Consider the following 12,934-nt stretch of genomic DNA (forward strand, 5'->3'; position numbering starts at 1 on the left):
GAGGCTTTGGCACCAAATATAAAATTTATCGATTAACAACATCGTGTCGTTCCAGATACTCATTGACAAATGTTGTTATTCTGTATCTATGCATGAATTTGTAAATAAGAATAAACATTGGCGTTTTTAGAATAAATGAAATGTGCGCATCATTCAATAATTTGCATATTTGTCTCAGTAAACCCATAATATCACAAAACTATTTAATATTGAGACGACTCTCTAGTAAAATAAACGGGAGACTATTCCGAGACTTATTTTAAAAGCAATTTTGTAATCGTTACTTTTCTTTATTATTTAGTTGGTATGTCTATTTCAGATAAGAGTGGACAGTCAAGAAGGATATTGTTCTCTTTTGTCATAGTTTTGTCCAAAAATATTTATCAACTGGATTTGGAGACGAATTTAAAACAGAAAAAAATAAAATATTTCAGAAGAGGCTGAGACGCTATACTTACAGATATACCGTCGACAGCATCAGTTCTGTCTACCTTATACTTTTTTGAAAGTAGATTTAGTGTATCTGCTTGTCCAAAAGTGATTTTGAACTTGGAGGTACCTTTTGCATGTCATCACGATGATATTTATCGGGAACTTGATGCAGTAGAGCTTATATCATCTCTCATCTGCTCTTAAATTAATAATTCAGCTCGCGTTCGCAGTTGAGAATTCTATTTTTTATTTATTTTTTACAAATAGAAAAAATTCGGATTCGGATTTCGGAAATACGGATTCTTTCGGAAATAATGTTTGTAGACCTAGCCAAGATGCCAGACCACTCCAAGGGGCCAATCATCCCCTAAATTTAATTTTGGGGATGATTGGTTTTGTTGCATATATCCCATAGAGGCATTAAAATTGAATTTAGGGGATGATTGGCCCCTTGGATCGGTCTGGCTTCTTGTAAAAGGTCTTAAAATAGTTGTCTGGTGGACATATATAAAAATGGAGCATCAGAATTTAGGTGAAGTTAAGTAATTATTTTGGGAGCTTTAAAGCGTCTGCAAAGCAATACGGCCGACGGAAAGTGTCTGGGAGTATTGGCGACTTATTGTTAAGGATATTGCCTAAAATATACGTAAAAATCAGCTTGGAGAATTTACGTGAGATAAGTAATGTTTTTACGTACCTTGATTACCTGATACCTGAAAATTGGCCGTCTAAACAACCTAGCAGATAAGCATGCGTTATTAGTAAATACTAACACTACTTAATCGTCCACATTTCCTTCGTCAGAAAATACGTGACGTCTGGCGGCCATGGGATCTTAAGCTAACCGTATTGGAGGCTAGGTTTACGCTCTAATATCATATAAAAAATCGTAGCAGTCAAAACATGTTTATTAATAATAGTGTCAACATTATTTGTCAATTGATTTAATACATATTAAAATAAAGCAAATTCAGAAGTATTTTGACGCATTTTCTTTTTGTAATGATAGTAATGTGTTTTAATCCTCCTCTCGGCATCTTTTTTCTCTTCTATTTCGCGTTTGTATGGTGGAAATAAGCATTTTATAATAAAAGAGTATAAACCCGTAATATGCTGTAAAATTAAAAATGCCTTGATGAATTATTTAAGAAAATTTTTAGCATGATGCTCAGACTACCCTCCGAATTCTTTGCTGTAATTTTGTGGCAAGTGGAGCAGACATCATTTTTTTATTTATTTATTATTTTATTAATGTTATAGGTTGGCGGACGAGCATATGGGCCACCTGATGGTAAGTGGTCACCATCGCTCATAGACAATGACGCTGTAAGAAATATTAACTATTCCTTACATCGTCAATGTGCCACCAACCTTGGGAACTAGATGTTATGTCCCTTGTGCCTGTAGTTAGGCATAAGGCAACTCTTACCACTGAGGACTTCTGGAACACGAAGTTTCACCCGTACCACCTTGACATTCGAAAATCCATAATAGCGCGAATTTTAAGTCATTTTCTGCACATTTTAAGTGAACCAGTTTGTGAAACTTTTTTCACTTTTTCGTTCGATTATACCATTTGGGAATCTTCAAGAAAAGCGTACTCCTTCCTTAAAAGCTGGCAAGGCACTTACGAGCCCCCCGGTGTTGCAATTGTCCATGGACGGTGGTAATCACTTTCCATCAGGTGAGACCCCTGTTCGTTTGCCCCCATAAATATTAACATAAAAATTGAATTTTAACAACTTTAACTTACGACAAAAAGAAAAACAAAACCCATTCTGTATACACGGAGCTCGTTACTCGTAGGTTGAAGGAAAAAATCATAACCGGTCCGAAGATGATTGAGGTAGACATAGGTTAACCGAGATAGCCTTTTATGAATTTTCATCAATGAAACGGGTCCGCCAACTACAACAAATATTACCCTTTTTTAAGTACTCAAGTTAAGCCTTTCTAGGTATCCTCTACAATATATCAAAAAATTAGCTTGTGTAATTTCATTAGTTCGGGATGGCCAAAATAAAATTTTACAATAATGCTTCAATCTCTATTATATTTTGTAACAATCCTCGCAATCATCCAATTGTTTTCTAATGACAGTTCAATCATTTTAAAATAAGAAATAGTGTTAATATTATGTAATTATATATAATAAAGTAAATTAAATAGCCCCTGCTATATTCATACAACAATAGCCTCTAAATATCCCACTGCTGGGTTAAGGCCTCCTCTCCCTTTGAGGAGAAGGTTTTGTAACATATTCCAACACGCTGTTTCAATGCGGGTTGGTAGCATACACATGTGGCAGAATTTCAATGAAATTAGACACATGCAGGTTTCACGATGTTTTCCTTCAACACAAATTAAGCACATGAATATTCAGTGGTGCTTGCCTGGGTTTGGTTTGCCTGCTGAAAAAAAGTTCTGGTTGTGGTTAGGTTAAGTAGTCTTTAGACCAATCGAGTTTCGCATATTGCTATTAATGTATTGTATTTAGAATATTGCATAAGGCTTTTGATTGATTCTGTCAGTACAGTGAAACAGTACCAAAGCGTGAAAATAATTCCTAATGGTCCGGAAGGTAGCTTTGCAAATGCTAAAGTCATAGTAAGCCGGCTAATATTAACGTTGATAGTTGATCTTATATGACTAACAACTGAACCGACCGTCAGCTGCTCAAGTAGTGGCGGGTGCGGGTGAAGGGGGCTGCGAAAGAGGTAAAAAAAAACAAAAAAAAATCAAAATCGCTGACTGAAATTTTTTTCATTCTGAGCAAAAAAATATCGTTACCTGCATCGTGGAGGGGGGATTTTGCGTCAGCTGGTTGCATGAATTAGAAAAAAAAACGTAAAATAAAGTTATAATACGCCGAATGACATTTAACTACATTATTCATGATCTTCAAAAAATTTTGAGTACGAAAACTACAATCAGCTGATTGTGTAGCAGTGGAAAGACTGTCAGCTGATCCAGCCAAGATTTGGAGAATTGCTATGAGGCCGTTTGCTTTCAAACACATATTTTGCAATACATTCTGGCCTTGCTTGAACCCTTAACACGATCTTCAGGCTACCTCAGCCTCTTCCGCTAAAATTTTAAAGCAGCATTTGCCTGTCCGTGTGGATTTTTGTCGTACACGATCAGTTTCGGTTCTCCTCGTCGAGTGAATGGACGCATTCATACATAGCGCACCTTTGGAGCCATGCTCACCTTCAAGATCCTTCACAATTGAGTGTCCTACGGACCGGGGATGGGAAGAAAACGACGACAAATATGTCTTCAAATGGTTCGAAGGAGATTACGTACCCCTATCAGTAGTATCCAGTATAACCGATAGCAAGGAAAATATTGGCAGGATAGAATTTTTGTCAGTGACACTTTCTTTCAGCTTTCTAGTAGCCCAATTTTGATCATTCACACGCTCATTTACAGATGACAGTAAAAAAAATCGAGGTCAAGAAATTGATAAAGACGAAGAAAGCGATTTCCCGCAGTAGTCCAAGATTTTTAGATATCCGCTCTGCATAAAATCCTTGTACGTGATTTTTCGATTGGATTATGTCAGAGGTAGCCTCCTAAGTATGAAACCGAGTTTCTGTCGTCCGAAACCGCGAGCGTTAACCGCCATCTTGGGAAACGTTTTTTTGCATACATCTCGGAAACGGTAAGTTATACGTTAAAAACTGAAGAGATCTTTTTTGTAGAGAACAAAAATTCCCATCTTTTTTATACCAAACTTTTCCCCCTGTTGTTGATATTTTCCGATATATACGAAAAAATTTTTGAATTAAAGTTGCAGAACATGAAATTTCCTACAAATTTTGTATAAGACTTTTTCTTGTAAAATGATTAGTTGGTGAGTTATAGCGTAATAAAAGATCATGAAAATCAGCGGTAAGTGGTAATATAAGTAAATTCGATGTCTCCGCGGAAAGTATTGCTTCGCAGAACGTAAGTAATTTAAGTCAGAACGTGTCACAAGTCTCAAATTGTGTTCAAAACACGAATTATACGGCCGAGAGGAGAATAACAGCGTTCATACGGAGAAGATTGTCAGACCCATCATCGTCGGAATCACTATCGCAATCGTCTAGGATACACCGAATGAATCTCTCATACATTCTTCTGATGCGGGTAACAACGCCACACCCGTCTGCCTATAGCTCTGAAGCTAATATACCATCACAACCATTTCGCAATGTGTCTACGTCTGGTTTACGCATACGTTTAGTTAATAAATGTCTGTGATTATATAGTATTTGTATGATTTGATTGTATAGAGATACCAAATATTTATGATACAATATTCATAATAGTTTTTTCTACATCTTTTCCCTTTCCCACTTACCATAAAGTTTTTTGTTTGTCTAGAACAAAATAAGATTATTTATGTCATTATTAAACATCGTCTATAACAAAGTCTACTTAAAAATATACTTACAGATGACTGAAGATAACACGTAGTCAAATCTAAAATAGTTTTTGGGCTTTTTTTGTTAGCTTCCAAGTAATATCTCAAAACAAGTCTTGTAGTATATGTTAAAGTACCAACCTAGTAGAATAAAATGATTTTACTTGATGCTTCCATTAATAATAATTAGTAAGTAACAACAACATTAAAAATTAAATTCACATCGGCCGCTCTAAAAATTGTAAGTCTTGTTGCCTTTTTTGCAGTGTGGAGTCAAAACCAAAATTGTTTTATTTCTCCCTCATCACAAATTATACAGACAATATCAAATGAAACTAACATTGGTTACTATTGACGCGTATGCTATGAAGGTAAATATTTTATTCCATATTCCTATCCCAGGTTTTCTTATTAGCAATGGACGTCTACTGTACATTATTAATTGAGTTGCAGTGTATCTAAAATTAACATTGGTTCATATAATGAATCAACACAAGTATTGTTTAAAAACATACTTCCTTCCATACCCTATTCTATTCACAGGTGGAGCAAAGACCTTACAACTAATGACCTTACTTAATTAATTATAAACTATTTATCCATACTTCCATACTATAATACTATAAATGCGAAAGTAACTCTTTCACCCCAAAATTATTGGACTGATTTAAATGAAATTTGGTACACACAGAGCCCGAGAAAGGACATGGGCTACTTTACACAAAGAGGTAAGCCCTCATAGACCAAAGAGGTATACCAATCATCAATATAATATTTTGTAAATAAATTTGTAAATATACATATGTTTGGTAGAGGTGACCCATTTTGAGAATACAAGTTGGCCAAAAAATTTTATAAAGAATGTTTTTGTTATTTTTTCAGTTTTCACCTAAATTCTACCTACTTACCTCCATAAACTGGATGTTTTTATTTCATCTCTTTTCTGTTTGATTGGGAGAGGATATACAGCACAAAATAAAAAAATACATACTATAATATACTACATAATTTCTTGTACCTTAGCTCCAAAAAATTTAGAAGGAATATGACCAAAGGAGCTAACGGACAGGCCACTACAAATAATGTTGCCATGGAGAACTGAAATGCTATAAAAAAATATGTCATAAATATTTACAGATTAGTAGTAGTACAGTTATTCACAATAGTATTTGAATTTTATTAAGATTTATCATTTCTACGTTTATATCAAGGCGTTTCCCCTATAAAATCAGGCAAAATTTATTTTCCAAGTACTTTTAATTGACTCTATTTTAAAAATTGATCTGTACAAATTAGCTTGATCTTTTGATAGAAGGGATCGGAAGTGATCGGAAACAGAAAATATCTAGTAGTTCCAAAAATATTGTTTTAAAATACTTGTAACTGCGACGAGATCGTATGGGTGTATTATGTGTGAAATTCTTTATTGCAATAGACATATAAAACATTGGGTAAATAAGCGATGACCCAGGTCATTATTCATAATAGGTACCTATTTAATATTAGGGTTATTTTTGGACCTCCTGCCAAATCTAAATAGGTGCTCCAGACCATGAAAGTAAACAACTTTCTCAAAGAAACAAAGGTCGAAAAGTGATTAAAAAACCTTCAGACCTTCCATAGGAAATCGACCAGGTGATGGAGCCATTTTCTATAGGAGGGTCGATTTTTTTAAATAAATGTAATGTAATATAAATTTAATATAATAACAATAACTTTAATAATGTTTTTTAACAATTTTTTCGCAATCAATACTGCCTGTTATTCGTGTCCCATCCATCCGATCGACGTAACATTGTGCAAGCGGATAACGCTTGATTTATTAGGAACTTTTGTGTTGTATGTATTTTATAATACTTTTACAATTTTTAAAACCATTAAATTTAGAAAATATTATGTTCATCACTGCAAAGTTATGTTAATTAGAAAAATTCATACCTGTCAAAAAGTTTAAGCTAACTTGTACAAGGTATAAAACGGAGGCGTTAAGATTTTAGGGTCTCTCTTTAGGGTTTTCAGTTCTTATTTAATGAAATAAAATAGGATGACATAATACCTATGAATCAATTTAACAAATTTACCGTGGTAGAGGTACCTCCTCAACAAAAAGCCTTCACCCACAGTATTGAAAGTGTATTCACGTTCCCAACAAGGAACTTTATCGTTTCTACTACGTAAGAAAAATGTTCGTAATCTGAAAATTTATTAAGTCTTTTACTATTTTATAAGTAGAATAGCTTTGTAGGATCTGGCATTTAATAAATATATTTTTATCATGGGCAAAGGCAGTCAACAAGGCTCCATAGAGCATGGCGAAATCCAGACTTTCTTATCTCGAAACAAGATACGAGTATAGTTGTGTGCGTTGTGCGATAGGAAGAGTATCGTAATTATGAGCTTTAGTCGGTGAGCAAAATGCTTGACTCGAATCAGTACTGCCAACTGCTGACGAGACTCAAGCCAAAAAGAGAATAACGCCTTTAATAAAAAGAAAAGGTGTGGTTTTAATAATGACAACGCCGGAACACAAATACACATCTTTAATCAACTAGCAAATTAATGCATTCACCTTAATACATTGATTTTTGCCTGTTTTGGTATTTTTAGAATTTCATTGATAGTGCTTAGTTAGTATCAAGAGAGGATTGCCAAAGCTACCTCTCTTTCGATGACTCAAAAATGGTTCACTTTTGCACTATGCATATGGGGGCAACTTATTGCAAACAGTCACTCATATAACCTCCCAACTGGATTACCTCGAATTACCAATAACCCTGTATAACTAGTGATCCACCTTGGCTTCGTACATGTTCAAAATTGATACTATATATATTACAGAATGTCTTACAATGTTCACAGCTTTTTATCTTCGAAATTAAGCCATTATTTCTCGTAAAAAGTAAAGGTTAAAAAATAGTTATTGTGGGTTAACCTTAAGAGATAGACATATATGTAGACATTTTTGAAATTTAGCATAATAAAACTGCTGTGGTAATTAAAGATGACAATATTTTTGGAAATTATTGTACGGTTGGCATTTTGCGCTCGCCACTGTTCGGGGCAAGCAAACGGGTATTATAAGGCAACCCCTACCACACTCGCTGTGGACTTCTGCAACATAAGGAGACTCAACTCCAACCTCAACGCCTTTCATTACTATCTGGAAACGGCGAAGCCGGTTTTGCTCTTTCTTACCGAGACCCAGATATCTTCTCCTGCCGATACGTCTTTTCATTCTTACCCCGGGTACAATTTGGGGCATACTTTTGTACCACGAACTGAGGTGTGCGTTTTCGTCAGAGATCATATCTGCTCTCGACGCCTCGGTAGCCTTGAAGGGCAGGACAGGAGTACAGTGCCGGTTACATGGTACTCACGACCTCTTTTCGCAGGCTGCCGTCGCGTGTTGCACTACAAGTCAGCAGATTGGGATGGGATGCGGTCCTTCTTTGCATCTTACCCATGTGGGCGGGTTTGTTTCTCGATGGATGATCCGAGTGTTGTTGCTGACTCTGTCACCGATGTGGTGCTTCAGGGTATGGAACTTTTTATTCCGTACTCTGCGGTGCCCCTTGGTGGGTAGTCCCAGCCCTGGTTTGGTTGTTTCTGTAAAACGGCTTCACGCCGAAAATGGGAAGGCTACCAAGACTGGGTTAACGCATCGGCGTCTCGTGATGTAAACACCAGCACATTCAGAAAGAAATATAACTCTTCTAGGTCCTTCAAAAACGTGATTGATGAGGCGAAGTCGAAGTACATTGGCAGAACTGGCGAGAGACTGGCGCGCTTCCCTTCAGGAACACGTGTGTTCTGGTCTCTCGCTAAGGCTATCCTAGGGAATTTCTGTCTGCCTTCCTTTCCATCTTTGCACAGAGACGGTGAGCCATTGGCCTATACCGCGAAGAAGAAGGCCGATCTTATAGGGTCTCTATTCACTTGGAACTCGACTCTAGATGACCGAGGAAAGTCACCATCATCAATTCCGCTGTGTGATTTGACGATGCCGCAGGTTAAATTTCGGCAAAGTGCAGTTCGCAAAGCACTTCCTTCCTTGGACATCCCCAAGTCGAGTGGAACCGATGGCATCCCTTCAATCGTGCCACGGACATGTGCTCCCGAGTTGGCACCGGTCTTAACGTGTCTTTTCCAGCAATCCTACACATCGTTAAACGAAGTCTCGAACTGGGGCCAAATCTAGTCCATTTCAACCCCAAAAGGATGCAAGTTTGCGCGTTTACCGCTAAAAATACACTATTTGTCGCATTTCCACGATTTGAGAATATCCCGATAGCCGCTACAGGTAGTATCGGAATACTTGGAGTTATTGACGATCAAGACCTTCCCCATCTTCTTGCTCCGTTGGCTTTGCGTAGAGTGGATCACTTTGCATCTTTACCGACTTTTTTACGGGGAATTATTCGGATTAATCCCGGCTGCTGAATTTCACCTTCGGACATCTCGTCAAAATTCGAAGTACTCTCTCCGCACCACCTCGATGTCCGGAAATCCACAACAGCGCGATTTCTAAGACATTTTCTGCCTCGCACAACCACTTTGTGGAACCAGCTTTCGCCGGCGGTTTTTCCGAACCGATACGAAATGGGAACTTTTAAGAAAAGAGCGTACTCCTTCCTCAAAGGCCGGCTACGCACCTGCTAGCCCCCTGGTGCTGCAAATGTCCATGGGCAGTGGTAGCCACTTTCCATCAGATGAGTCTCCTGCTCGTTTGCCACCTAACAAAAAAAATACGAACTCTGACCAAAAAGTATTGAACCTTAACGGACCTAATGGAAACCAATCAATTCAGGAAAAAGGAAATACAATATGCATCAGAATAAAGTAAATAATTATTATACCTCATAATAAAATTTATAGTGTGGAAAACCGCAACTTTCACTAACAGCGTTAGCGTCATCAATGTGGACAGTTCGATGATACATGTAAACGGCCAGCAATAGTTTTTACACTGATGATCTGAGACCCAGGGCGATCGAAACCAACGAGACAGTTGTTGATGTACTTTCTTCATTGGAGCCCACATAATGCTTCCGCACCTACTTGGAGTTAATCTAAATTGAGGCTAAGGGAATAATAATAATAATTAGTACTTATTAAATTTGGATAAACATAATCCTCCCAGACTGGTGCTACTCTTTGATCTGTGAAAGTACTGTCGACATACTCATAGTACCTTAGTATAATGCTTAAGCATAACTTCATCGCCTGACCAACTTAGTGATGATCTGTGCGTTACCGCACATTTCCTATCTGACGATGGTAACGGCGGGACGGGGGGGTGCTAAGAATACCAGGCTACGGGAGGTCACCACAACCGACTAACCCTGGCATTCAACGGACGCACGCTACGGCTTGACTCGCATCTACCGCAACTTGAGGAGGAACTTGGGAAAATTAGGTGGCACATATTAGGTTTATGTGAAAGGGAGAAGATACCGTAACCCTCAAATCGGGCCACCTAATGTACTTCCGAGAGAGAAACTAACAATCCGTTGGTCTCCCTCTCTCTCTCCCACTCCCACCCTCTCTCTCCCAAAAGTTGGCGTTGGGTTTCTGGTTAATAAGTCCCTACCTGACAATGTTGTGGAAATCTCCAGTGTGTCGAACAGGGTAGCGCAGGTTATTATAAAGCTCACCGAGAGGTATGGCCTCATGGTGGTGCAAGCATACGCACCGACCTCGACTCACTCGGACCATGTGGTGGAGGAAATGTTCGATGACATATCGAGGGCCCACCACTTCACCACAAAAACTTAAACGTTGTCATGGGGGGCTTTAACGCCAAAGTGGGAGTACAGAATTGCAGCGAATCGGTAGTAGGACCCCATGGATTTGGAAGCTGGAATCATAGGGGGCAAATGCTTGTCAACTTCTTCGAACGGGGGGGGCTCTTTTTGATGAACTTCTTCTTCAAGAAGTAGCCCCAAAGGAAGTGGACGTGGCAAAGCCTCGATACTATGACCAAAAATGAGATAGACTTCATCATGACAGACAAGAGGCACATATTCAGAGACGTCTCAGTGATCAACAGGTTCAATATCGGTAGTGATCACCGACTTGTCTGAGGCTCTCTGAATATCGATTTTAGGGTCGAGCGCGTCCGTCTGATGAAGTCCACGCTCCGACCAAAACTGCTCCAACCCATTGCGGGATCTGAAACGTTCCAGTCAAACCTGGAGAACCGATTCGCTGCCGTGAAAACCACAACAGAAGTAAACCAGACCCTAGAAAATGTAGTTCGAATTCTCAGGGAAGAAGGTACAAGATTTTGTGGCATGCAGCGTAAGGGCAGGAAGTCCAAACTTTAAGAAGAGACTTTAGGGCTAATAAAGAAACAACGTGATAACCCACCTGTCACTTCGTCAGGGAAGCGGCAACTAAACCAAGAGATCAGATCAGCAAGCGCGTACGCCACGACCTCCGGTGCTCCAATACTCTAGCGATTGAAAGAGCAATCGAGCAGAATCGGGGGTCTAAGGTGTTCGTACCATCTCTTGGAAGGAGCCATCTGACGAAGTTGATCACAGCAAGTGGAGAAGTCGTTTCTTCCAAGCCGGCAGTTCTTTCGGAAGTAGAGGACATCTACGGCCGGTTATACGCACCGCATGCATCTCGACCTGATCCCGAAAATGAGGATTCTAGAGCTACATTAACATGTCATTTCTCAGAAGACCTGCCTGAAGTCAATGTTGGCGAAATCGAGACTGCTCTTAAACAGCTTAAAAATGGAAAAGCCCCAGGAGAGTACGGTGTTACTATAGAGTTATTAAAAGCAGGAGGTAATCCGGTACTCAAGGAACTCCAAAAGCTTTTGGTGAACTCCGGTGGCGTGGAGTAGGAGTGCGGCCGTCCTGTTCTTTAAAAAGGAAGACAAAACCCTACTGAAGAACTATCGTCCGATATCCCTACTGAGTCACGTCTATAAGCTGTTTTCAAGAGTGATCACGAACCGTCTTGAGCGAAGATTCGACGAATTCCAAACCACATCGACACAGAAGAAGAAGTTATACAGAAGTTCCATGCGTATAATCGCCCCCTGAGTCTTGTATTCGTGGACTATGATATGACTTCTGGGCTGTTCTGGGCTGTCCCTGCAGCGTTGCCAAGTTGATTGGCGATATATCCAAGTGATGAGATATCTCTACGGAGCTGCTACCATGTCTGAGTCATGCTGTCCGAGTACAGAATCAGCAAACAAACCCCATACCATTGCATCGAGGAGTGAGACAAGGGGACGTTATATCCCAAATTGTTCACTAATGCAATGGAGGATATGTTCAAGACGCTGAACTGGAAAGGACGTGGCATCAACATCAATGGCGAATACATCTCTCACTTGAGATTCGTAAACGACATCGTCATCGTGGCAGAAACGCTGCAAGGCCTACAAAGAAATGCTGAACGAGCTGGCTGATTCTTCTATGCGTATCGGCCTACGGATGAACTTGGATAAAACCAAGGTCATGCTCAATGAACATATTCTACCGGAACCGACTGCGATACACAGTACCGTCCTCGAAGTTGTTCAAAAATATGTCTACCTCGTTCAGACTTTGCGATTAGGTAGCACTCACGGCAAGACTGGTTCACCAGTTTAAAGTCGCTCAGCGTGCTATGGATTAGTAAGAGGCAGTGGGCTGGCCATATTTGTCGCAGAACCGATAACCGTTGGGGGAAACGTGTTCTAGAGTTGAGACCGCGTCTCGGCAAACGTAGTGTAGGACGTCCTCGGACACGGTGGAGTGACGACTTTCGCAAGACGGCTGGCAGGAGCTGGATGCGAGTAGCCCAAGAACGATCTCAGTGGCGTGTAATTGGAGAGGCATATTTCCGTCCAATACTGGACGTATTTGACGGAAATGGGCTGATGGATTGGATTCAATAATTATGACATCAAATAGTTCCTTTGATTTTAAGTTTAATTTATCATTAATATTAGTAATATATCCGTCCGCTATTGTAGATAGACCGCCTTGTATAGATACCCATAAAAATAGTGTGAAAGTAACAGCTTATTGTTCAGGAGAAAATTCGAGTTGCAACTTGTTACCTTTGTTTACGATCTGCGTATTA

At 39.3% G+C, this 12,934-nt stretch overlaps 1 protein-coding gene across 1 annotated transcript in view; it reads right to left on the minus strand.

The window, feature by feature from the left end:
• Window positions 1–1,386: 1,386 nt before the first annotated feature.
• Window positions 1,387–12,934, minus strand: part of LOC124540363 (anoctamin-5-like) — a 32,047-nt gene continuing 20,499 nt past the window's right edge. The window contains exons 16-23 of the mRNA XM_047117868.1: window positions 9,700–9,923; window positions 6,925–7,037; window positions 5,862–5,949; window positions 5,184–5,301; window positions 4,874–4,984; window positions 4,781–4,799; window positions 2,186–2,340; window positions 1,387–1,545 (exon numbers count right to left, since the gene is read on the minus strand). Of these exons, the coding sequence (XP_046973824.1) occupies window positions 1,387–1,545; window positions 2,186–2,340; window positions 4,781–4,799; window positions 4,874–4,984; window positions 5,184–5,301; window positions 5,862–5,949; window positions 6,925–7,037; window positions 9,700–9,923 (987 nt within the window). The remainder of the gene's footprint in view (window positions 1,546–2,185; window positions 2,341–4,780; window positions 4,800–4,873; window positions 4,985–5,183; window positions 5,302–5,861; window positions 5,950–6,924; window positions 7,038–9,699; window positions 9,924–12,934) is intronic.

Source organism: Vanessa cardui, chromosome 2 (assembly GCF_905220365.1).
Source record: "Vanessa cardui chromosome 2, ilVanCard2.1, whole genome shotgun sequence".
Taxonomy (NCBI): Eukaryota; Metazoa; Arthropoda; class Insecta; order Lepidoptera; family Nymphalidae; genus Vanessa; species Vanessa cardui.